General features: G+C 41.3%; 1 protein-coding gene across 1 annotated transcript in view; it reads right to left on the bottom strand.

Moving 5' to 3' along the window:
- The window catches only part of RTEL1 (regulator of telomere elongation helicase 1), a 97,917-nt gene extending 85,966 nt beyond the window's left edge, over positions 1–11,951 (bottom strand). Inside the window, 7 exon segments of the mRNA XM_020981603.2 lie at positions 1,473–1,499; positions 2,298–2,358; positions 6,101–6,182; positions 7,063–7,156; positions 7,792–7,990; positions 10,138–10,272; positions 11,780–11,951. Coding sequence (XP_020837262.1) covers positions 1,473–1,499; positions 2,298–2,358; positions 6,101–6,182; positions 7,063–7,156; positions 7,792–7,990; positions 10,138–10,239 — 565 coding nt within the window. The 5' untranslated portion in view covers positions 10,240–10,272; positions 11,780–11,951.
- Between the last annotated feature and the right edge of the window lie 1,534 nt (positions 11,952–13,485).

Here is a 13,485-nt window from a genome sequence, read left to right as displayed (position 1 = left end):
TGGAAGTGAATGTTGAAAACTAAAAATAAATTAATAAAAAAAATTATTAAAAAAATAAAAATAAAATAAGTGAAAAAGCAGGGATGCCAGAGGGGGCAACTGTTGGAGGAGACAAAATGGAAGAAGATTGCTTGAACAGGTAAAGGGGTTAGGCTTGGTAAGGAGTAAGGTAGCTAAGTGGAAAAGTAGACAGTTTACACTGGGCCCGGAATCAGGAAGATCTGAGTTCAAATCCGACCTTACTAATTATGTGACCCTGGGTAAATTACTTAGCTACTAACTTGGCTTGATACATATCTGCTAAGCTCAAGCAGAGCCTCAGACAACAATCACATTTATTCACGGAAGCTGAGGACCCAGAGTGAATGATTTAGTTAACTTCAGTTAACCTATTTATTCACAGTGGAACAGCAAGAACAGGCCTAGAAGTTTTGTGGTTCTACTGGCACAGGAAGGGGAAAGGATGACGAACATTAGGCCACTCTCATAAGGCTGCAGCCCAGGAGAAAGGAGTCCCAGACTAGATGGCAGCAGTGAGTCACCAAAAAATCATCCAAACTCCCAACTAACCCTGAGAGTGCCAGAACGCTCCAGTAAGGCCCCAAAGGTCTTGCAAAGACAGACACGGCCACTTGAGATCTAATAGGTTGTGGGTAGAATAACAGAGCTCTTAAAACAGATCCCAGTGATAGAACTGCCAGGTTTTAATTGGGAAACCACTTTCCATATCTAGAATTTGTATTGCATCTACTTCCTAAGAGATTTGAAACAACTTACAAAGTTAAATACATGGAAAACAAGATAATTGGAAGAGTTCTCTCCTTCCTAGCATTCTAGCCTTTGCAAGGCCACCTGCCATGATTGGGTTTTATCCTCGAGAGTGTGGTAAAACAAGCCTACTAAGAATACAAGTGGCAACAAAGTGTAATAGGACGTAATAAATAAATATAAACATGGTTGATTTGACGCAACCATTCAATTCTAAAGATACCAATGAATACTTACTATTTTTTTCTTTTTAAAACTTTTTTTTTATGTGATGCAGCTTTAGCAACCATTAAACTTCTTTGGTAACAAGATGCAGCATCTTAAAAGAAAAGGAATGGGACTTCTGGTGTGGCCACTCCAGGCCTGGGAATACTCACTTTTTCCTTTCTGGGGCATATTTTGGTTCTGGATTTTATCTAAACTATGCAATTGGATAATTCCCCACTGTGCCCTTCTACCCCAAAGCAATAGCTTACCACTGTGCAATAGACCAGGGTATTTGGAAATATGGATGATTTGAGGATTATTTCAGAGGTACCAGACAGAAAATGACATATGACCATTTGGGGAGAATATGTAAAATATCAAGGTGTTAAAAGGAAATCCTGTATCCTTTCTAGCACAGGAAAAACAGCACAACCGCAACATTTTTTCACATAAGACGGCTGACTTTTCCCCAGCTAGAAGTTTATTTCACAAATCACCTCTTCCTCCTGAGTCTGTGTCCTCACCTATAAAATGAGAATAAGACTTCCATTACTTACCTAACACTGGCCATTAGCAAAGTGCTTCGTAAACTCTAAAGAGCCACATAAATGTGAGCTACTGTTATTGATACAGACGAGAGTTTTACCTTCAGCACAGCTTGCTGATGTTCCTAATGTAACAAAATGAGCCCTAAGGTCATTTGCTATTGAGGAAATATGATAAATACTGAACTCCAAGGACCACACTGGCTGCCTGACTTTAGAACCAGGCCAGTTAACAGTACTCAATTCAACACCATCTGACGGCACTGATCCTGATGATCAATGATTTGCTTCAAGAGGCCATGTTTTAGAAGTACTTTCTCATTGATTTCCTGCTCATTGGAACCAGTAGGAATGCTACTGGACAAATAATCAAAAGAATGCCAAAATTTCAAGGGAGAATCCGAACTACCCTTCAAGACATGACAGAAAAATACTGATATCAAACCATGGCAAGGATTACCTACCTACATTAGGGTCTATTTGGAATAACTCCCTTGTAGGAATTCCTGAGGAATTAAAAGTCATAACACTCATTCAAACATACATCTCTGATTATTGTTCCTATGTGGCCAAAGGGCAAGTCCCGTGAGCTGGACTATTTATGGTCAGAGTCAGAAATAAAATCCTGGTATCTTAACTGTTAGTACTTGGCTCCATCCAGTAAAGCACCTACAAGGCAAGTAGGTGAGTCCTTAAGAAGTAGGCCATGTAAACTCATATTTTATATCATTCTTCCTCAATGCCTCTTCCAAAGAAGCTGAGGATGTTTCCATTTACCTTCCACATTGTTGTAGAAATGACAAGAGTGAGTTGATACCTTCTTTCGACACACATGGATCTGGAAAATAAAATATATTTGTGTACTCATCTGAAGGGCCAATGTGCCCAGAAGGCAAAAGAAAAGTTTTGTTATAGAAGATCTGAATGACAAAAATCAGTTTAGTTGGATACCAACTGTTTGGGGTGCTGTGCTCCCAATTTTGTTCTTCCTTGCTCTAATAGACAGTTGCTAGTTAGAGTTTCTGCACTGGGTCAGTGGCCTATTCACCAGCAGTCACTGGCCAGGAGACTGTCTTACAGGAAGTGAATTCCCCATCACAGGACAAATTCAGCAGAGACCGGATGGCTCCTTGTGTGGTTGGTGTCAAGCGGATTAGACTAGATGAATTCTAAGATCACTTCTCTAAAGTCATTTCAGAGACTATGATTCTAGGAGCAACTACTTCTCCTGGGTGACCTTCATATCACAATGCCACAAAAAGCAGAACAAAGAGAGGTGAGCATGGATTCCACACCTCAACCATAATCCTATCCAGTTCCAAGAACTGGGAATCAAGATAGTAAGAGCTAATGAAATCTAGGCCTAATACCATCAATTAATCAGCAAGCACTTGTTAAATGCTTATTAGTACTAGAATATACAAAGACAAAAATCAAACAGTCCCTGCCCTCAAAAAGTTTGCAATCTACCAAAATAAACACGATGCACGAAAGTTATACAAAATAAAAACAAGGTAATTTTAAGGAGCAGGCACCAGCAACTAGGAAATCAGCAAAGATGTCTCAGCCACACACAGAGATGATCACAGCTTGGGTTTCTCCCTCATCCAATGTTCCAATTCCATAATCAAAAGCATTCTTCTATCTGATCATAATTCTCCTTATCATTCTGTCTTTCTTTATACCTTACTCCTCCTAAACCTATTCTTTGTCCTGATCACAACTCCCAATCCCTCTACCTGTCAGTACTTTCTCAGGCTCTTCCCCCACTCTGATTTTGCTTTCCTTCCTTCACAATCTCAACCCTGTTCTACTCTATTTTATCTTCTACTCCCAAATCCCTTTCCCTCTTCTCCTACTGCCACTCATGCCTTGCCAAGCACCAACCCTGGATCATTCCTACCCTACGTTTCCTCTGCTCTTCTTCACATGTTGCTGAAAGGAGCTGGACAAAGAACCAGCCAGGTCCACTACAAATTCAGGTTGTCTTACCTCAAATGGAGCCTCATCACAGCAAAGCAATTCTTTAATTCCTAAGTGATTCCCCAGGCCGCTCCTAAGGACCATTCAAACTTTCTTGTTTCAAATGTATATCACCTTTCCTCCCTTCCTTCCTAACCTCCCCTTCCCTGCCGTCCAGCCCCCACCTGCCCCCAAACCTCAGGGAAGGATTTCACCTCATACTTTACTGAAAAAATAGAGACCATTAGTTTGAGGTCCTTCTTTTCTCCATATCCTCACAACGAAACCCTCTGACATCATCCCACATTCTCTCCTTTACTCTAATCTCTGATAATGAGATTGATGGCAGGTTTTTTTTGCCAAAGCCAACCCTACATGTGCACTTGATCCCATTCCCTTCTGTATTCTCCAGAGCCCTAAAACATCATCCTCCTGCTAATCTTTAAATCTCTCCATTTCTACTAGTTCCTGCCCTACTAACTACAAATATGGCCAAGTCTCCCCCACACTGAAAAAACCTTCACTAGACCTTATCACCCCCTAAAGCTATCATCCTCTGTATCTCTACCCTTTCTTGACCAAACTACTAGAAATGTCTGCTGATATTCATAGCTTCCCTTTCTATTCCTCTCACTACCCTTCTCAACCTTTGAAACCTGGCTTCTGATGTTATCAATCAACTGAAGTTACTTTATCTCCAAAGTGACCAGACCTACAAAATCTGGTGGTCTCCTCTCTCTCTAAATCCTTCTTGATCTCCCTACAGATGAAGCTTTCCTTCTGCATACTCTCCTTTGAATTGTCATGACAGTTCTCTCTTCTAGCTTTCTTCCCAGCTCCCCAACTGGTCTTTCTCAGTAGCCTTTGCTGGATTATCATTCACATCACACTCTCTAATTACAGGCGTACTCCAAATTCTCTGGCCTGTTTCTTCTTTTCTTTTCCTTTCCCCTTCGGTCCCCCCTCCTTCTGTCCATACTCTCTCCCCTGATGACCACATAAATTCCCATGAATTTACTATCTCTTTAAAAATGATTTCCAGATCTACACATCCAGTCCAAATCTCTCTCCTGAGCTCCAGGCCCAAAACACCAACTGCCTAATGGATACTTTAAAAATGGATGGCCTATAGACATCTCAAGCCCAATACATCCAAAACAGAACTCATCAGCTTTCTTTTCAAACTCACCCTTTCCCCAAATTTCCCCATTTCTGTCAAAAGTATTTTTGTTACCCATTCAGCTCCCCATATTCACAACCTCAGCATCATCCCTGACTCCTTACTCTTCCTTACCCCACATTATCACATCTGTTTCTAAATTTCGTTGTTTCTATCTCCACAATATCTTACATCTATCCCCTTCTCACTATTCACACAACTACCACTGTAGTTCAATCCCTCATTAACTTTTGTAAAAGGCTTTTAAATTCCTATTGCTTTTTTAATATTTATTTTAAAAAATTTTGGGTTCCAAATTCTCTCTTCCTCCAACCACACCCCTACCCCACTGAGGGTTTTTTCTAAACATTCTTTTTTTTTTTTTTGGCCTCATTAACTCTTAACTGAACTATCATAACGGCCACCTAATAGTTCTTCCTCCCACAATTCTTTACTCATTTCAATCTGACCTCCAGAGCTGCTGAAGTGACCTTCCTTGAGCACAGGTCTGACCATGTCATTTCCCCACTCCATACACTCTAGCAGGTCTCCACTGCCTCTAACGATCAAATATAAACATTGCTGTTGGGATTTTAAATCCTTTGGCAACCTGGCACCAACCCACCTTTCCACATTTATGATAGGTGCATTACCTCCTTTCCCACAATCTACCATCCAAGCAAACCTGTGTTGTTGCCATTCCCTCACACACAGTACTTGCTTGTCTGTTCCACAGCCACCCTCCACACCTGGAACGCACTGTACTCTCTTTTCTCCTAACTCTTAGAATCATCTTTTGCCTTTAAGATTCAGATTGACTGAGCAATTTCTACACAGAAGCCATCCTGGTCCCCCTAACTGCTAGTGCCTTCTATTTAAATTACTTAAATTACTTCAAATTACTTTGAATTTCTTCTAAATATATTTAGATGTATACAGATAGTCTTCATCAATAGAATATAAGCTCTTGAGAGTAAGGACAATTTTATTACTGCTATTATTGTTATTTTGCATCTCCAGTGCCTAATACAGTGCTTGGCACACAACAGGTACTCAATGAATGCTTACTGATTGACACAAGTATAACAAGCCTGAAAAAGTAGGTTAGAGCCAGGTTGTGAAAGGCTTTAAATGTCAAACAGAAGAGTTTGTACTTGATCTTAAAAGCAATTGGTTACACCTGGAGTTTATTAAGGGAGGGGAGAAACACTGTCAGACCTGTGCTTCGGAAAAACTGCTTTGGCAGCTGGGTGAAGGATGGAAATGAGAGAGGAGAGACTCTCCTCCCAGGAAGCTAAGTGGAGGGCAATACCACTGAGCAGAAGAATAAAGAAAGCCCCTAATACGCATTCAGAAAATACTGCTGAACTTCCTGATGAGTCGTAAGCAAATGGAAAGGACATATAAAGTGGAAGCACTGAAGACTCAAAGTCCAGCGTAGAAAATGCCAAGTTCCTACCTGTACATGGTTACTTTCTATCTTCTTCACTTCAGGGTTGATGCACAGCTGTTCTCTAGAGCCCAGTACACATACCTTTGGCCTGTTTAAAAATAATGTACAGTTAGTAGGAAGAAAGAAGAAAGTTCACAAAACAGACTGAAAAAGACATGGCTCAGACAGAAACTGGACACATGCAGAGAACAAGCATAGACAGGGTAGCTAGCTATAAAGGTATAGGAAGAAGACCAGAAAGAAATACAGGTGGGCAGTACAGCTTTGAAAGCCTTAGGATGAATTTATCAGATACTTAAAAAGAAAAGCAAACTCTGTATAAGACAGATCTGAAGCTTCAAGTACAGTTTCCTTTTTTGGTTCTAAAAATGCATTAAAAAATGCCAATTTCATTTGGTGTTTGATAAGTTCAGAATAAAAATGTTTTAACTTTTTAAAAGCTATACTGGAATGGTTATGGTTATTTACACTGGCCACTGAGTGACCCTTTTCCATCTTAAATGGATCACCTTAAATCCTCCTCTAATCCAGGCAGTTTTGTTAAAGAAGATTTGGTGGGGTAGATTTGGTAGATTTCTTAAACTAGGTGGAGGAATGGAAGGGGATGAAAAGGCAGAGGGGAAAAAATGATGCTCAAGTGTTACACAATAATGGCCTGCTTTAGGAGCCTAGTAAGAGGCAGGAAATAAGGAGTCCTAATCAAAATCCCTACTTATCATGCAGAGAGCTACTCCCTCAAGAACTCAGAGTACAAAAGGCTTGCTCTACTTGAAGTGGTAATGGAGTCAAAGAATTACAATAAGCAAGATCGGGAACATGGAAGTGTACACAGAAAAAACATGCATGTTGAACCCTGACCTAAACATCTGAGTTCCTCCTTACTCCTAACATGAGAAAGCTCTTTAGACACTAAGACCTTCTTCTCCTCTCCGTATCTATTATATTCTTATGTTTACTGACATACTTACGAGTAAGTAGTGTTCCTTAACTCACTGATGACCTGAGTGAGCTGAGAATGGGTTCTGGAGGCATAAATGATCTTCGGAATATCAGTGTAGTATGCTGACAAAGTGTGGAAGTGAGGCAGAGGAGGCAAAAATAAAATAATTACACAAGGAATAGTCTAATAAAACACATTTATTTTTAACAAAATTGGCATTCAGATAATAACTCCCTCTCCTCCATAGATAATGGAGAATTATACAACCTAGGATAATCTATTGGAAATGAGATAAGTAGATAGTTTCACTGCCATAAGAGAAAATGTTCTAACCCCAGATTTACGTTCAGAAAGGGTAGTAAGAAATGAGACAGCCACAAATACTCTCACATCCCTTTGGTTCAAAAGATAGGGACAGCTAGGTGGTGAAGTAGATAGCACACTGGTCCTGAAGTCATGAGGACCTGAGTTCAAAAGACAGAGAATGGGAGAACTTGAATCTCCTTCATTTCTTCTCTAGCTTGGGCTAGATATCTTCCCACTGAACCCAGATGATACTGGAGGAGAAAGTAAGGCTGGTGACTTTGCACAGCTCTTCCTTACTTAGATCCAATTCATTTGCAAGTCATGCATGGCATCACCTTCCTGATGTCATGGTCTTCTTCAAGAAAAAAAGACAAACAACAACAACAGCTTGGGCTATTCCCTGGTATGATATTTCCTGCCAGGGGGTGCTGGAGGCAAGGGGAGGTTGTACCTGTGGTATCTCCATCTGTGGCAGCATTCCCCCATGATGACATTGGTCTATCAGGAAAGAGCTCCACCCCTTGCATCCTCTCAGCAATCTTTCGGGCAGTGATTGTGTCTTTAAAGTGCTCCCGCCAAGCCAAAGTGGTACAAAGAAGGCAAAGAGTCTTTCCTGTTCCTGTGGGGCTCTCAAGAATGCCATTCACCTTCTGAAGACCAGGGAAATGAGGGAAAGATTTAAAAAGGCAAAGTCAGAGGGACCATGTTGTCCTATATTAATCACAGAAGTTAAGCAGAGTCACTATTTGAATCCCTCTAATAACTCATATTCATGACACTTTTAAGGTTTACCAAGCACTTTCCTCACAAAAATAAGTAGGCATTCATTTTACAAATGAAACTGAGGTTCAAGGAGGTTAGATGATTTGCCCACAGTCACATACATATCTTGTAGAGTAAGAAGTGAGGGCATTAACAGAAACACTATTTTCTCACTACAGCATGCCGTCTAGGTACTTCTATGGTGCATGTCTTGGCTCCTGCTGCCCTGGCCATCTATCTCCTCTACTGGCCACAGCAGCAGCAGCTTTGCTGCCTAGACCAGAAACCTTAAGAAGGAGGTTCTCACCCCTTCATCTCTGCGACTTCTGTCCTGCCTGGTGATTGCCTTACCCACCCCTCTTTCAGGAAAAACTAAGACCTGCATCACTTCACTCTCTATACCCCTGACAGTCTCACCAGCTGTGTGGCCACCTCAAACACATTTTTCCCAAATTTGGGAACCACGATTAAATCAATTCTGCCCCTGTTCCTGGTGGCACCACTCACCATCCCCTTAACCTTCTAGACCAAAGTGCTCCACCCTGCCCTGCATTGTTTCCCCCATTAGAATGTAAGCTCTTCCAGGGCAAAGGGCTATTGTTGCTTTTACATCTGTGTATATATCCACTGTGCTTGACACTTAGTAAACACTTAACACAAAGTTTTTCATTCATGAGTCAAAACTGACCAAGCAAGAGACAGTATTTTATAAAACAAGTAAATGCTAAGATGTTACAATTTAAGTTGAAATTCTCAAACTAGTTCCACAAATCACAGCTTAACTTGGTTTTAACTTTTTTTTTCATTGAATAAGATTATGATGGTATATTCAACTCAAAATTAACAGCAAAATACTTTGCTGGGGACTCCTTAAATAACAAATAATTTTGCAATTCTGAATTTAGGCTTTCAAACAGTTGCCTTGTCTGAAATCCTAAATGCAAATCTAATATGTGAATGCCTGTAATCATTAGGTTCAATGAGAAGCTAATAACACAGCTCTCCAAAAGCTGTGAACTTAGCTGGGGTTGAAATGCATCCAAGTCTCCACTTTGTTAGAAACAAACCAGCTGACCAGAGCTAAAACCTAGGCAGGATGCTAACAGCACACAGGAAATCTCAGCTCCAGCATCATAATCAGAATAAATCCTCAGATGGGAGAATTATGGACAAGGAACATTTCAAATTCCATCAGAAATTGCTAATGTGGTGGTTAGTTTTTAAAAGGCTCCTGCCTGCCCAGCACAATTTCTTTTTGAATCTTTGCTACCAAGGATGGTTCAGTAGGGATGTATTTGAAAAGAAATGTGAAATTTAAAAAAATATCAATGAAAAATAAGATAAAATTAGAAATAAATAGCCAATACATACTACAAAGTACAAAGGAGAGAAACAACTGTAATAAATACTTGTTCAACTGAACTTAATGGCAAAGGCACAAAAAACATTATCTTGATCCCACTTTAAAATGCAGAAAGAAGCACAGAAGAGTTGAAAAAAATGAATCTTTTTTATAGATTGACTGAGTCATTACAGAGGTGGCGATTTGGGATTGGACTAGATGAACCTCTCAGGTTCCTTCCAGCTATAGATCCCATGACTACAAGTGGGGAATATTGCACATCCACAGAACTGATGCATTAGCAGGTTTTATTGAACCACTTTTTTTTTCCTCTTTCTGTTTTAATCTTTATCTACAAGTGGTAGTTCACTAGGTAGGGGGAGGGAAAGGAAAGAAGGATACTTTTGCAAATAAAGGGATTGTAAAAACAGAAGATACCAAGAAAAATAAATGAATAAAATGGGAAAGAAGGGGAACCAAATCTGGAATTCTTCCAACAGATCATGCACTTCTCCTTTGTCATTCTGGTACTCCAGGCTTACTGTTTTGCATTTTAAAATAACATAAAAAAATAAACTTCCCTATGGGGGGAAGAGAGGAATAAATATGTAAGAAATAAATATTAGGTACTTTTTGAATCATAGCCTTAACATGAACTTGTGACTCAGACAAAAATTCTAAGGGATGTCTCACCTTCTGTAGGCACTCCAGGACTTTAGCCATATAATCTTCCTGACACTTGTATGGTTGGAAAGGAAAATCCACTGTAATGCCATTTAATGTTATCTTGGGCATATTTAACTGTTTCCAGTACAATTTCCAAATTTCCTGAAATTCAGTATATTTACTATTAAAACGCCATGAAAAAATCCCAGACTTCTGAATATTTCTGTGCACACTGATGAAGGTAAACAGCTATGACATTTTTGTAAATAATAATCTATATCAGTTAATTTTTTTGCGGTTTGGGGTTAGTTGCCTCCCAAAGGAGAGAGATGATAGTTAACATTTACAATTGCATTAAGGTTTTTGCATGCAGGGTTTACAAAAGCTTTCGTCACAACAACTCTATGGGACAGGCTACAGAAACGACCTCCACTTTACAGATGGCAAATTGCCCAAAGTCAAACAATAGCAGAGCCAGAATGGGAAAGCAGATCTCCCAATCCAAATGTAGCATTCTTTCAACATCACTACTCTACCATGCCCCTATCTCATGAAGTGATAACAAGTGACAATGGAAGGTTAAGCAACTAGTATGCACAAAAGCAGTCAGAGACCTGATTTGGGTAGTGTAGCACACTGAAAACTGATCAGAGAGCAGGGGCGCAAATCCTACTCTGCTACTTACTTCCCAGTTGGCCTCCCAGGGTTTCTACAAAATTGAGGGGGGCAGAGGTAGATTTTATGACGTCCGAGGGTTCTTACACTCCACCCTAAGACCTCCTGCTTTTTGCCAAGGGTGTTACACAAAAGTTCAAACACAGAGCTTAAGCCACACCAAGTCTGGGCGACCTTTAAAAAAGCAAAGGTCCTACTTAACTGAGGCCATTCACTATGGAGTACCTAGGAATTCTGAGTTGCTCTGCTAGGTTCCGGAGGACAGGACTGAGCCATCGCAGAAAGCTGCAGAGTGCCTAAGGGGAACTCCCTTCTCAGCCCACCCACCGCTCCCGAATAAATGCAGGCTCCCCCAGTCAGAATGGAGGCTCCCAAAATACAGGGGTGGTTTCGTTTCAGCATTTGCATCCCCAGAAATTGGCACAGCCCCACAAGTCTTTAGCACTCAATAAATGCTTTTTCTCGCATTCCTAGAGAGGCATATTTAGGCCTCCAACAGAGGCTACTTAACAATCCATTGAAATAACAATTAAAGCTGGTCCAAAAGAGGAATCGGCCAGGTAAGGGAGGTATTAGTGGGATTCCTCCCCACCCCCACCTTCAGAGTACTCCAGCGTAAGGAGAACCCCTGAACACACATATTGTAGAGGGGATTTCTGTTCAAGTGAACGACCTAGCCTAGGGGAGCTGTTATGTCTCTTCCAGCTGAGACTTTGTGATTTTGTGACCAGTGCGAGGCTCAGATTTGTGGGGGGAAAGGAGGGAGCAAGAAACTGACAAGAAGACGCAAGCTGCCCGCGGTGCCCTCGAGCCCTCCAACGCAACGCAGGCTTCCTTCCCAGGGAGCGCAGCCAGTCACCGCGCAGCCTGCTGGGAGCTGTAGTTTTTTCTAAAGATCATCCTTCTAACTCCAGAAACCATTACTTCTCCCTTGACTTCCAACAGAACCACTGAGTAGACACGGGTGGAAGGACGGATCCCGAGGAGTACTCACCAGCCCTTTTCAAGAGCTCTTCTATCTTTGTGTCCCCGGCTCCTCCGCAGTGCCCCAATTTGCACTTTCCCGGGCAGCAGAGAACCATTGGCATAAGTTGTCACGTGGTACTTGCGTCACATCCCAGATCCAAAGCCGATCCTTCTTCCCGTGATGCCCCGGGCGGGCGGCGGTAAGGGTTAGCCTCTGTTGCTACTGAGGCTGCGCTAAGTGGAAGTGAGGTCCAACCTCTTCTTTCTTTGGTTCTGCGCGCTGTTTGCCTCGGTCCTTGTCCACTGTGATCCGATTAACGCTACCTTCTGTGTTGAAGCTATTTAACCTGAACAAAACAAACACACCGTCCCTCCCAAAATAAGCATTTCAGTAAGCAAAGTAGAACACAAAGGTTTGTATATGAAACCCAGAATCTCTTCCATAGCGATTGCTTTTTTTTTAAAGCATTAAATTCAACCCGTTATAACCTTACCTTGCTTTGCTTCCTTCTGAACTGCTTTATATTCTGTGAACTTCTAAAACTGGTTAAATGATTCTCTCTCTCTCTGTTTTGTTTTTTTGCCATCAGCATTGCTGCTACCCAACCTCTCTCCCTTAATTAAAAGCAGGGAAAAAATAATAAACCCTCGTAACAAATCAAGCAAAAGAGGTGCCACATAGGGACTGATGTGGGAAGATCTAGATGAGATTAAGGAGTATCAAGTATCAAGTAGACCAAATGCCCCAGGCAAACGCCAGGCACTGGGTTCTCGAAATTTGTGGAAAAGTTAAAGGGCCTTTCCTTTCAAAGGTCCAGATTCCCCCCCCCCACCCTTCATCAGGACCATCTCACTTCCTGTACTGATGGGGTGCTTGGGTGCTTGTGTTTGGATGCTTGTACTTGGACCACAATTTTTCCCTAGCCTCAGAAACACTGTCTCTGGCAGTTTCTCCCCAGCCCAAGGACACTGTGCCTAGCAATTACTCATGAGTGGGCCCCAGCAAGACCTTTATCTCTCTCCCTGGTGCTGTTACAAACAGCATCTGAAGGAATTATTTGAACTGGCTTTGCACTGGGTCGTAAAGATATTGTTACCTACTAGACTATCTATACTACCGCCCAATCTCATTATCTACATCCTGGAATCCATATTATCTGTATTCTAGGCTTAAGACATATGTATACTCCACACATGTCTTGTCAAACAAGACATTTTCTGGTAGCAGACTGGACAACTCTCAATTACCCCTGAACTTTAGTTAACTTAGTGATGGTAGCAGGCCTAAAACCACACCTCTATGTGGCCCCCCCCTTGTGGGCTTTTCCCAGTGAACGCTGGGTAAATTGCCTGTGCAGTAGGTATACAAGAAGTGTATGTTCCTTTAAGAACTGACTACTCCTTAACCACTCCCTAATCCCACCTTGAATCACCTAATTAGCATATTGAGCACATGTTTTATTATATTTTATCCTATATAAACTTTAAGTGTACCCCTCTAAGATCACAGTTTCCTTAGGAATCCTTGCCCGCTGAAAAGTGTAGCAATAAACTTTTTGCCAACTTAACTTAAAGAATGCTTGAGTCTGTGAATTCATTCCAGATGACCCTGTCCTATACTCTAGTCTTTGAGGAGTCAAACCTCTCATACCGCAACAGCACCTGAAGTCCATCAACCCCACTGTCAATAGTGCTTTATCATAAGACCTCAGTGGTTTTAGTTGTCATTGCTTT

The sequence above is a fragment of the Phascolarctos cinereus genome, unplaced genomic scaffold (genome assembly GCF_003287225.1).
Source record: "Phascolarctos cinereus isolate Bilbo 61053 unplaced genomic scaffold, phaCin_HiC Scaffold_2;HRSCAF=192, whole genome shotgun sequence".
In the NCBI taxonomy this organism is placed as follows: domain Eukaryota; kingdom Metazoa; phylum Chordata; class Mammalia; order Diprotodontia; family Phascolarctidae; genus Phascolarctos; species Phascolarctos cinereus.
Note: the sequence above shows the minus strand (reverse complement) of the source record. Positions and strands in the feature narration are given on the sequence as shown.